Source organism: Neovison vison, chromosome 14 (assembly GCF_020171115.1).
Source record: "Neovison vison isolate M4711 chromosome 14, ASM_NN_V1, whole genome shotgun sequence".
Classification (NCBI taxonomy): Eukaryota; Metazoa; Chordata; class Mammalia; order Carnivora; family Mustelidae; genus Neogale; species Neogale vison.
In genome coordinates, this window is record NC_058104.1 from 22,676,422 (window position 1) to 22,688,966 (window position 12,545).

A 12,545-nucleotide genomic window follows, 5' to 3' on the forward strand; every position below is an offset into this window, starting at 1 on the left:
GAAAGACAACTAGTTAGACTCAGAAACTGAGTATTTAATTTTACTTAATCTGAATTAGCTTAAACCTACTCAGCCATGAGTGGCTGCAGTACTGGATGGTCTAAGTCTAGAAACTGCTCCATCTCTCGGAGCCTCGGTCTCTTCATCTGCTGAGCAGGAGGCTTGACACTTTCTGCTCCAAAGCAAAATTCCATGACCAAGTGCCTTCTGATAAAAATACCCAAAATAAACACTGAATTTCAAGAAAAATATAAAGGCCTTAAAAAAAAAAAAAAAAAAAGAAAGGACTTCATTCATCAAAATAGAAATTAGATTATAAATAACACCCTCTGATTTCTAAGGAAATACTGGCCGTAAAACATTGGGATGTGCAATAGTAGTTCTCCCTCTCCCCATGTACCTCCAAAGTAATTCATAACCAACTCTAAATTGTCCTCAAGACTTAGGAGTGTGGCAGCGACCATGCTTTCCACATAACCCCGCGATACTGGGACTGAGTTCCCCATCAAGATGACCACCAGCACCCACCCACGGTGGGTGAGCACTCAGACTTGTGGAACTGGCATCGGGTAACATGACGCTCATCTCAGAGATCACGTGCGCGCACACATCCCCAACTAGGACACCCATGAGCCACCTCCCTCATCTGCACCTTCTCTCGACACTCCCAAGTGTCGAGACACTCCCAGCTTAAAAGCCTGAATGTTGCCAGGGTGCCGCTCAGGGTGATCACTGCGTGTTTGTTACTCATCGTGCCGGACATCTTCACTCCTGGCCACATCCTTTGAGGCCAAAACTTGTGTCCCCTATCTTCCTCTTTTTTCCCTGAGAAACTCAAGCACAAACCATGACCAATAAATATCCTGAATCTATTACCTGTAGCATGAGGGAAGTCATCCATCTGATGTGATGTCCAAAAACGCACACGTTTAGAGGGAATTATAGAAATGAAAGATCCTGTTCTCACACAGTGCAAGGTCTTATGTTGTGCTGTGTGGGCAGAGGGGACGTTCATGAAAACGGACCAAAAGGCCACACTGGCTTGAGCTTTCTTCAGTCGGTTACTCAACAGGCAAAGACTAGCTAGCACTCAACCATGTAAGGGTTTCTTTATTTAAAACTGCTCTGTTGGGGCACCTGGGTGGCTCAGTGGGTAAAAGCCTCTGCCTTCGGCTCAGGCCATGATCCCAGGCTCCTGGGATTGAGCCCCACATTGGGCACTCTGCTCGGCAGGGAGCCTGCTTCCCCCTCTCTCTCTGCCTACTTGTGATCTCTATCATAAATAAATAAAATCTTAAAAAATAAATAAAAAAATAAAACTGCTCTGCTACAGGTTTTGACTGCTACAATCACTTTTCAAAGCAAACATGCTTCCCAAAGTAGCCTACACACACACACACACACACACACACACACACACACACACACCTATATACATATACACACAAACATTCTTTAATTCCCTGTCATGGAAAGAGACCCGAAAGGAAAATATTCAAAATATGCCATAAAAGCAATGCCACAAAGCTAGCTGGCAGCTAATGAAGCAAGGAGAGTAGCCACCCAGGTCACCCCGCTTCTTCCAGCCCCTGCTTCCTTAAGGAATCCGGGGCTCTGGTACCCAGGTCTGCAGAATCAGGAACTCTGAAATGCAGGACGTTTGCGCCCTGAGCCGCCGCTAAGCCTTCTCGATTTTTCATCACTCTGCATACCCAGAGTTCTGAATGGTTTGCTTTGGGGATGATTTCATTTCAGCTCAGGATCTTATTATAACCTGTTACTGAACACCTGATACAGTTACTTCCATTCTCTAAGCGGGGAGGCAGACTCTACCTGTAAAGACACACCATTTTGCTCTGGATCTTCTTATGCCCCCATATTCCTCTTGCTGAAGCGTACATGCGGCCCCAGCCTATTTTGGCAGTGAGCTACTTTCTATATTCAAAGCATGTGGTGAACCACACAAAAACGTTAACTCGGAAGGCCAACTGCAGCACAGCGCTTTGGGGTGGTGAGGTAAGCAACGCGGGAGAAGGCAGCACGGGGTGTCACTAAGAAGCAGTAACCACAACTTCTATGACCAATGGAGCCTACTGGATATGACGACTTGTAAATGGCTGTGAAGCCAGACTGCACGGGTTCGAATCCTACCACTGACCCTGAGGATGACACTGTGCCCGGGCTCGCTCTGCTGTGAACCAGGGATGACGGCGCATCTGAGAGTTGTAGTAAGAAGCGTGTGAGTTAACACACGGACAGTCTGGCACACAGCGAGGAGCCCCCAGTGAGCGTGAGCTGCCACACACTCATGGAGTGGCTCCAAAGCCTCCTACAGGTTTGGGGCCAGCTACATATATCGGGCACACACCTGCTGCTTCTCACCCACTTCCCCGGATCCTGCATTAGTTTCTGGTCGCTGCTCCAAAGGATTACATAAACAGTGGCTTGAACAACGTACATTGATTCTTTTACAGTTCTGGAGATTAGAAGTCTGAAAACGGGGCTCACTTGGCTCTCATCAAGGCGTCAGCAGGACTCCCTTCTGGAAGCTCCAGGGGACAATCTCTTTTCTTGCCTTTTCCAGCTTCTAGATACCTCGCCCGTTCCTCGGTTCCCCTTTTCATCCTCAGAGCCAGCAACCGCCTTCCCACCCCATCCCACCCCACACCACCCAACCTGGACCTGGACCTCCTCCTTTCACATATAAGGACCCTTGTGATTACACTGGGCCCACCTGGACAGCACTGGATAATCTCCTCATTAGGGATCTTTAATCACCTTTGCCATGTACGGGAGTACATTCACAGGCTCTCGGGATTGTGACATGGACATCTTTGGGGGCCATTATGCCACCCACCACAGATCCTAACCCTCTGCAATAGACGCACAGGTCCGAATCCGACCAACCTTATCATGCCATTCTACATCAGCCTCTGACCACCCCAGCAGTTCCTACCCAAACCAAGCTGTGTCCTCTCCTTGACAAAGCCGCAGCGACCCACACCCCTCCCCCGGGGAGCCAGTCCTGTCCGTGCTTTGTGGCACAGACCCCTCCTGTCCACCACTCCTCAGAGCCCTCCCCTGAAGGCCTCCCCTGCACATGGGTTCCAGGAACCCGCACTCATGCAGTCACACCCCGGGGTGGCCAGCACTACACCTGCCAGTTGAGATGGGGATCCAAAATGTCTGTCCTGCAAACCGGGCTCTTTGAGCACCACAGCAAGCAAAGCCTGTGGCCACTAGGGTGTGACAGAGTCAGAAGCAAGGCTCTAACCCAGAACCAAACAAGCAAGCAGAAAGGACAATGCTAAAACGGACATGCCCTGCACAGAGTCTGCAAACTGGTGTCCCTCTGTGGACCAAAAGCACAATGAAGAAACCGTGTAGAAACTTTCCAGCAATCTGACTTTCCCCCAACACCAAAGCATGGGCCAGTAAGGGTGTGGTCAAAGCAGAGTGGCACATCACATGGGGGACCATGTCCCACCTTGTGAGAGTCTAGTGTTCATTTAACTGTAACCTGAAAGTAGGTGTCACCCACAACCATTTCTCTGAATGAAAGGTAACTTAGTGGGGTGCCTCGGTGGCTCAGTGGGTTAAGCCGCTGCCTTCGGCTCAGGTCATGATCTCAGGGTCCTGGGATCGAGTCCCACATCAAGGCTCTCTGCTCAGCAGGGAGCCTGCTTCCCTCTCTCTCTCTCCGCCTGCCTCTCAATCTACTTGTGATCGCTCTCTGTCAAATAAATAAATTAAATCTTTAAAAAAAAAAAAAAAGTAACTTAGCTTTACATTTGTTTAATAGGATACAGGTGAAGCTGTCCAGAGAAAAATTCTGGAAAACCACTATAAACCACCCTCCCCCCAATTCTCATGAGTATACCTCCACAGCGGTGGGCTCACAGGAGTTTCAGCAAAACAGAAATGGTCTGGGTAAAACATCATCCCCTACGAGTAGTAAGACATGCCATCCATCCGAGCAGGAAGCAAGATTATTTGTTACTTTAAAAACTACTCCTGTACGCAGCATTCCTTCAAAGTGTGCATGGAGGCTTTCAATAGGGGGAAAACGGCTATTTCACAAAAAACTGTGTTTGGTTACCATGTTGGAACGCCACAGTTACAAATGTAATCGAGTTTCTTTATATTAACAGCCTATACACACAATTTCAATGAACTTAAACAGTTTCTGCAATTTTCTTTTTCCATATGTGTTTGTTCTAATAACTGATTTCAACAGTTAACTTTACATTTGCTGACTTTAATAATCAACTGGAGCTTGTGTTTTGTGGTTCTATTTTATTTCAGTTAATTTTTTACACTGTATTTCTACAAAATACGGCTTAGAAATTGTCCATAATGGACTAGAAATTTAGGGGAAGAAACCTGGTTCTTCACCACAAATAACGAGAGAAACCTTGCTGTGTAAGGCTTGCCCCAAAGAACTATTTTATTCATTTTACTTGAATTTTCCCAAGGCATACTGTAGTTTCAATGAAATACCAATGCTACCTGAGACCTCTCCACGATCTGAAAAGAGACCGTGTAGGCCAGCGCTGGCCACTGACATCCTGCCATTGATGGACATGCCCTGGACCTGCCCTGCCCAAGGTGGTGGCCACCAACTACATGTGGCTATTCAACACTTGAAATGTGGCCAGTCAGTTGAGGAATGCTTGTTTGTTTTAATGGAAGCCCTACACCCACTGTGGGGCTTGAACTCATGACCCTAGATCAACAGTCACACGCTCCACCGACTGGACTGAGCCAGCTGGGTGCCCCAATTTTATTCCAATCCCAAAGTCGCTGCCCCGCGGCTAGTGGCTACCACATCACACTGCACAGGTCCTCATCCTAACATGGCATCTCCCCCCGCCCCCCACATGAAAACAAGTGGATTTCTGGAGAAAGATGGGTCTAAAGTTGGAACATGACCTCGGTTTGTTCTCATCAGAACTAGGAGACCTCAAGAGCTTCAGAGAATGAGGAACCCTTCCGGCGAGGGCAGCACACTGTTCCCTCCCAGGAGAAGCAGCTCCTTAGCCACCGCAGCTCCCAGTCTTGAGAGGGAGGGTCAGCCCAAAAGCTGGGGCTCAAGAAGGGACCACAGCACACTGCCCGCCTCCCCCTCCGGATGCTTCCGAGGGCATTCTGCTAGTCCACCCTCTCTGTACACCCTCTCAATCCTTAACACAATCCTCAAAATACACGAGAGCGTGGCTGAGAATCGTTGGGGGCGATCCTTACAAGTGTCTGATGCTTACACGACAGCAATGTGGACTGAGGAACGTTTTTAACCACTGCATAAAGTTTCTCCGAGTAATGTCTCCCCCGGGGGTAAGAACGTAAGACGGTACCGAATGGGGGCAGGAAGCACGAGGAAGAGCTGGGCGCTGCAGCCACAGGAACAGTGGAGAAGGCTTACAGGTACTTGTTTGACGACAGCCACAGCACGCGGTCAATTAAACGTCTGGAGACAGAAGGTATTCCCAAAAGTGCATTGATGAAATACACCTGCAACCCCAGCCGCACGGCCCTTACGCCTGCTTATAAGGGGCCGTCCAGCAACCAGGTTTGCTCAGCAGACGCATCAGAGCAACAGCTCGTGGCTTCCCCTGAAAAAGCCCCCAGCAACTCCTCAAAGTACTAGGAATCGGGTGGCAGAAGGGGGAGGAGAGAGAAGTTAGAAAGCCACCCAGACACCCTGGGGCATAGCGCGCTCTCCAACAGAGGTCACCTTAATACACTCATACAACCAATTTCCACACCAGAGGCAGTTTAGCAACTCGCTGTGAGAGCCAGACCTTGCCCAGGTGGGTACTCGGAGGGCTGGCAGCTAACGCAAGACACTGCAGGAAAACCGACTTAGTCACCAGCATGGAATTCAAACCAGAGACGGCCCTGGGTTTTGATATTCTGTGCCAGGCAGGAAAATCACAAAAAACAGTTGTGGTCACACAAGGGAACCTCTCTGTCTACAGCTTTTAGATTTTCAATGACACTTCCCCCGCCCTCCCCCGAAAGAACAGAGGACCGCTACCTTGAGACTTGGACTCGAGTCACTCACGCTTCAAACACTGGGCAAGCTAAAGCCCCCTCGGGCCACGTGTCCTGGGCGCTTGTAAAGAATACCCGAGCATCTCCGACCCTATGAGCAGCTGTGACCTCAGAACGGAGGGCTGCACCCTTCAAGGTTGCCCTCAGAACTGAACTGTCTACAAGGCAGCACACGCAAAGCCCAGTGAGGGCCCAGCCCACACCCGGCACGGAGCTCTGCACTCACTGTAACCCCTGGAGGCTCCTATCCCCAGCTCTCCTCAACCCGACCACGACAACTACCACTTCTCAGGGTGTGTTCTCCCAGACGCCACTCTCCCTCCCCACTCTCCTGCCAGTCTCTCGCTTAGCCATGTCGTCACCACGTTCTGGAAGCATTCAGCTCTTGCCCAGGTCAGTGTATTTCATGACATAAGAAACTTTCTCGTTACCCCCATCCCCTACTCCCACGCTGAATTCACCAGCCCTCGGAGGTAGGCCTGCTTCTCTTGAAGAGAATTTCAACACGTCTGACTTCTCAACTCAACGCCAAGGCATGTGTTAACTTACTCGAAAGATGGCATAACTGACTCTTGCCTACGCATGACACTCAAAATCCTGCTTCCTCCAACTTTCTGAAGTCCAAATTAGTTCAGAACAAGTTCACGAGCAGGTGACACCGAACATTTAACTGTCACAGTACATGCTAAGAAATGCCTGGTTACAACACTTGGTCTCCAGAGTAAGATCCTTTCAACTTGGAAATCAAACAGAAATACCCAGGCTACATACATACTACTCATCCACAAAAGCAGAAAGAATGACAAAAACACCTTTCAAAATACTCGGAAGAAACCTTCAGTCATTTAAGAAAGTCCATCAATGCCCTGTCTGAAAAAAGCTTTTCCTTCCAAAAGGCTCAAAAATGCCACTTGAGGGATGCCTGGGTGGCTCAGTGGTTTAAAGCCTCTGCCTTTGGCTCAGGTCATGATCCCAGGGTCCTGGAATCGAGCCCCACATCGGGCTCTCTGCTCAGCAGGGAGCCTGCTTCCTCCTCTCTCTCTGCCTGCCTCTCTGCCTACTTGTCTGTCTGTCAAATAAATAAAGAGAAGAAAAGAAAAATGCCACTTGAAGCAACTTACCTTCAAGACAATGACACTGAATTAGCAGCTTATGGAAGCAACATGGGTTCACTTTACTGAAGCTTTCTCTTCCACACACCTCCTTGCCAGCCAGCCAGCCAGCCAGCGCCTGTTCTACCACTTAGACTTAGAATTGCTGTTTCCTGAATGAGGATCTCCCACAAGTACAGTGGACCAAAAAAAGGATGCCTTCCACACAGACCACCGCCGAGGAAGAGGCGGGGACACGTGTGGTGACCGCATCATCTACAGGACTCTAATGCAAGCCAAGCAGCTGAGACGACGTTTCTGGTGTAGAAGGTGGCACTGGAACAGGTTCTGAACCACTGTCCTGGGGTATCTGTTCTGTTTGCATTCCAGAAGGGAGAGGCCACCAAAGCCAGGGCTGGCCCCATGAAGCACTAACCTGCGTGTGCTCGGAGCTCAAAGCACAAAGGAAGCCCAGGCCAAGTCTGAGGATCCCGATGGCCCAGCCTGGACTGCACGAGTTCCCACATCCAGGGAAAACAGCCCACCTGTGCCCTCCTAAGCAGGGGGAGGTGACGGGGCACAGCAGGCCTGTGGGCAGTCCGTTTTCACAGGCGTGTGAGCTTTCGGAACGATGGAAGCAGAAACCAGTAAGAAGGTTGTTGCAAAGTCCCAGCATGAGGCAACAGGGGCCTCCTTTAGGGTGGTGGCTGGAAAACCAAAAGGGCTTCATAACAGGAGGTGGGGACCCAGGGAAGGATGCAAGGCCGACTCCCAAAGTCTGGAGACGCAGTGACCAGATTCTCCACTCCAAATTCATCACTAGATGCTTGAGAAGTTTTCCAAGAACAAGAATACACTCATCGGAGGGCACACTTCAGTGCCCGTGTCACAATGCCCCAGACCCCCGGTCTCCTCCATTACCCATTTCATGTTTCTTAAAATATTAGGCCATTCATCTTAAGTAACTATTGAGGCATCTCAAGTCCAGGATTCCATAATGGTGCTTAAACTGAGGCTCGTTATGTTTTCTTCCTAATCCACATGAAGATAAAATTCCTGTAGGGCACTGTCTTCACACCACCCAAAATCACAACATGCTCCGTTCCTAAGTAGATCCCTTCCTCGGGTGCGAGGCACTTTACGAGGGCTTTGTCCCTCCTTCCTCACAATTACCTTACAAGATAGGACTGACCTCCTTTTGGACGATGCAGAAAAACTGAGGCACCTAGAGCTTAAGCAACGTGCCATGAGGTCACACAATGAAAAGGCAAAGTCCACACTCAGACTCAGGCCTGGCCTGAAGCCTGTGCTCAGACACCACACCGCCCTGCCACGAGGAGCTGTTGTTTACTCAACAGCCCCTTTCTTCCTTTCCGCAAAACTAATCCCAAGAAAATAAAAATGAAGGAGGAAATTATTTGCTTTCTTCCGGTATTTGCGGTTATCAATCTTTTATTTGTTCACCGATAATCAAAATCAGCAGCCTGAGAAACTCAAGAGGGGCGATGCCCGTGGGGAGTAACTTCCAATCCTATCAAAACCTGACAAGCTCAGAGTCAGATGTTTCTAGGTCTGGCCTAATTTCTTCTCTATTTCTTCTGGGTTTTCAGAGTTGATTTTTATTTTGTAGCCTCCAAGAGTTCTTTTACCAACCAAAACTAACATTGAGAGAAAAACCAAGACTCTCATAGTCTGTGGTTTTTGTCTCGTTACGGTGCTATCTGAAAAGGAAACCTGCATTTTAGAATAAAATGCACAGGTTTGGTTTATCTGGGTGCGTGTGTACAAGGCAACTCACTTTCCACTCTCAAACCTGCCTCAGCAGCACAGTAACTTGAAACTCCACCTACCCTCAGGAGTTTAAAAGAAACACACACCCACCGGGGCTGCTGCCCCCCAGACAGAAAACACAGACGTCAAAGATGAATTCTTTGCAAAAACTGCAGATGACTCACTGATCTGCTCCCAGCTTGGGGTCCTGAGAGCAGGGGTCTGAGTGTTGTACAAAAAAAGTCAAACAAAACTGTCTATCCCCATTAGTCTCAGAGATTACACCGTGAACACAGACTGCTCACGCGGGCAGGGCAGAAGAGCCAGGGAAGGAACATCAGGGTACTTAACGTTTGCGCTAGCCAGTCTATGCAGCAGGAACAAGGCCTTGGGAAAACTTCCTGTTGACTGGACCCGGCATAACAGACCAGATTATCACCTCTGCAAGTACTCAGGGGGCAGAGGGCTGCACAAGTCACTCCTTCAGCCCCTCAGACTGCACTGCCTCTGAGTTAGATAATGAATAAACTGCTAAGCAAATTCCTTCCTGGCCAGACCCACTAATGCCACCGCTCCACAGCTCTGTGTGCCTCCAGCCCTGAAGCGTGGGCATCAACTGCTCCAGGCTTCACAGGAAGCATGTGGTCCGACCCTGGTGAACTGTCAGCACGTTCCCCCATCCCCTCCTCCCTCTTTGCCCCTCACCCTTCATAACTCTCCCAACTGTTAAGAACGAGCCATCTTTAAAATAACTAATCCCCGAGCGCTGTTGTTCTCCCGTGGATAGGCTAGGACTGTGCACTGCGCAGAGTTCAGTCGAAAGCAGATGCTATCCCAGTAAAGTGGAGCAGGAGAGCAAACTAACATTGACCTATTGATAGGAAAAAAACAACCAACCAAACCAGTCTCCCAAGCTCCTTCGAAACCTGCCCTGCCCAGGAGGGGTGGGTAGGATGCTCTTCATTGACAAAGCCTGCCTTTCCTCAAGCTCATCAGAACCCTGACAGTTTGCAGCTGATGATTCGACTGGACTCAGGGCAAAGACACCCAACAGGTTCAAAGTACTACCACCGCCCAACATATGAGGCCAACTAGAGTTGATATTCACTAAATTCCACCCCTCTGGCTTTTTAATACCAAGGTTTCTTTCATGCTTTCCGATCCTCAACTACAGTATCTAAACCTAGCACCACGTTTTTGCAGTGAGAAGGCTAAGAAAGGCTGGCACTGACGGCCTAAGGCACAGGCAGCTTTCTAAACCACACACCTGTGGGTGCTCACAGAGTGCTGACAATCAGAAGTCCTACAGAGACAAGGTACCTTCTGCATAATGAATGTGGGACACAGGTCCACTCAAAAGAACCCAGTTTCTTAAGTTTAAGGAATCAGCATTACTAACTGCAACCTTCACCAACCAATTTTGAGATTTTAGTGCATCCCCACATTAATGATTTTAGGAGTGACCTTTCCAAAGCGAACTTTGATGATAAAAAAATAAAAGCCCAAGAGGAAAGAAAGTAGTCTGGGAAGCATGCATGGACTTCTGAAACCTCTTCCACCACCCTTCTACACGCCCCAATCTTACAGAAAAGTCCTTGGAACTTGCGGGCAGGACTCATTCCCCAAACACGCAGCTCTGTCCCAGAAACAGGATCTTCAGCGATGAACACGTTTATTACTTCTCACCCGTGTTCAAAAAACTTGAAAAGTGATGAGACAGTGGACATGGGACATCGTATGCCACCACTAATGGACTTTTGTCTTGACGAACTGATATTCAAGAAGGAAACTGAAGAGCAACCCTTTTTGTTACACCGCATAAAAGGAACATACAAAATTGTCTCAACAACATATTCCTGCGACTGGCTGTTTTAATCACATGTGCCAAAAGCTCTGGGGAAGCTACTGCCTTGCTGAGGCCAACCAAGATACACAGCCCAGGGCCGTGGTGTGGACTCTGCTATCCTGTCCCCCTTTACTGCCATTGTTAAGTGCCACTGGGAAGCGCTTTCTGCAGGCATTTCCATCGCTTTGCGTCCTGCAATCCGGCAAGCCATTTTTTTCAGTGAACATCCAGTTACCAGCAGTAAGTTATTCACAGGGGAATACCAGGCATGGGTAAGCGTTCTCCCCCAACCAGGGTGCAAGGCGCCCACACGTGTACCCACTCCACAGGACAAATGGTGCTTTGCCTCTGCTCGCTGAGCAAGGTTCCATTCATTTACACAACCGAGATCCCCGTTCAAAGCAAGTTAAGAACATTCACTGCTCCGCTCAACTCAGGTACCCCTCTGGACTCCTGCCCGTCTCACCCCTCGACGTAGGTAAGAAAGCTATCTTTTAAGACTTCTTTGCCTTTGCCCTTAAAGTAGTTGGGGCCACGAGAAATAAAAGATGCCTTCCAATGACCACCTCCGCCGGAGCCATGTAAACCCAAGACTCTTTACATCAAACCTTTACAACCAAGACCTCGTATCTCAAAGTACTTGGGAACACTGCGGGCACAGGGGCAGGAAATTTAGTTACCTTTGGAGTCAGCTTTGATTCGGGTGTAGGTAGTCATGTGCAGCGAGGGCTTTCGCGTAGTTTCAAACACACACCTGGCCGGATGCTGACTGCACCGCACAGAGTGGGACACCACACGGCCCCCCCAAAAGAGGTAACTTAGAAACGAAGAGCGCGCGCGCGCGGCTCAGAACTCGGGGGCCAGTCCAAAGGCTGAGAACATGTGCCTTCCTTGCAGGTGTTTCAAAATGAAGCCCGACGCTAGGAAGTGGCGTTTTAAAAGCTATCCGGGGGAACGCCTCGCAGCCCGGGCGGGCTCTCCGGGGGAGCGCACGAGAGCAGGTGCGGACGAGCCCCGCGTCCGCGGAGGAACAGAGCGCTCCCTGAGCTCGCCGGCCGGAACCAGGCCAGACGAGGCAGGCCCCGGGGACGCCCGCGAAGGGGCACGGCCCCCCGCAGCCCGGCTCCCGACCCGGCGGCCGCCAGCGGCCAGAGCACGCCTTGTCCCTGGGCGGCCTGGACGCCCTAATTCCCAAGCCCGGGCTGCGGGCGCTTTGTGCCGGGAGGCGCCCCGGACAATGAGCCGGGCAGGGGGCCGCCGACCGCCCCCCGCGCGCGGGCCCGGCATGACGGTGCAGCCTCGCCCGGCCCGGCCAGGCCCAGGCCCGCGGCCGCCGGGGCCTGCTTAAAGATGGCGAGCCCCTCGCGTGGCTCCCGCGGCTCCCCCCGGCCACAATGAAAGGCGCCCCCCGGCCCCGCCGCGGCCGGCCCGCGGGCCTCACCTTCCATCTCCATGTCCTCGGGCTCGCTCAGCTGCTGCTCGCCCGCTTTCTGCTGCTGCTGCTGCTGCTGCTGGTGGTTCATGTCGGCCGCGGCCTGGGCCTCGCCTGCGGCCGGGAGCCCGGGCTGCGGGCCCGGCGGGCGGGCGGCGGCGGCGGCGGCGAGCCGGGGCGGCGGCGGCGGCGGCGGCGGCGGGGCGGCCTCCTCCTCCTCCTCCCGCGCGTCGTCGGCGGCGGCGGCGGCCCCGGGGCGGCCCGCGGCGGGCGGCGGCGGCGGCGGCGGCGGCAGGGAGACGCGCACGTACTTGCTCGCGATTCGCCCAATCTCGGCGCCGAGGCGGGCGGG

General features: G+C 51.3%; 1 protein-coding gene across 1 annotated transcript in view; it reads right to left on the bottom strand.

Moving 5' to 3' along the window:
• The window catches only part of USP7 (ubiquitin specific peptidase 7), a 63,627-nt gene extending 51,306 nt beyond the window's left edge, over nucleotides 1-12,321 (bottom strand). Inside the window, exon 1 of the mRNA XM_044233882.1 lies at nucleotides 12,203-12,321. Coding sequence (XP_044089817.1) covers nucleotides 12,203-12,284 — 82 coding nt within the window. The 5' untranslated portion in view covers nucleotides 12,285-12,321. The remainder of the gene's footprint in view (nucleotides 1-12,202) is intronic.
• Nucleotides 12,322-12,545: the final 224 nt, after the last annotated feature.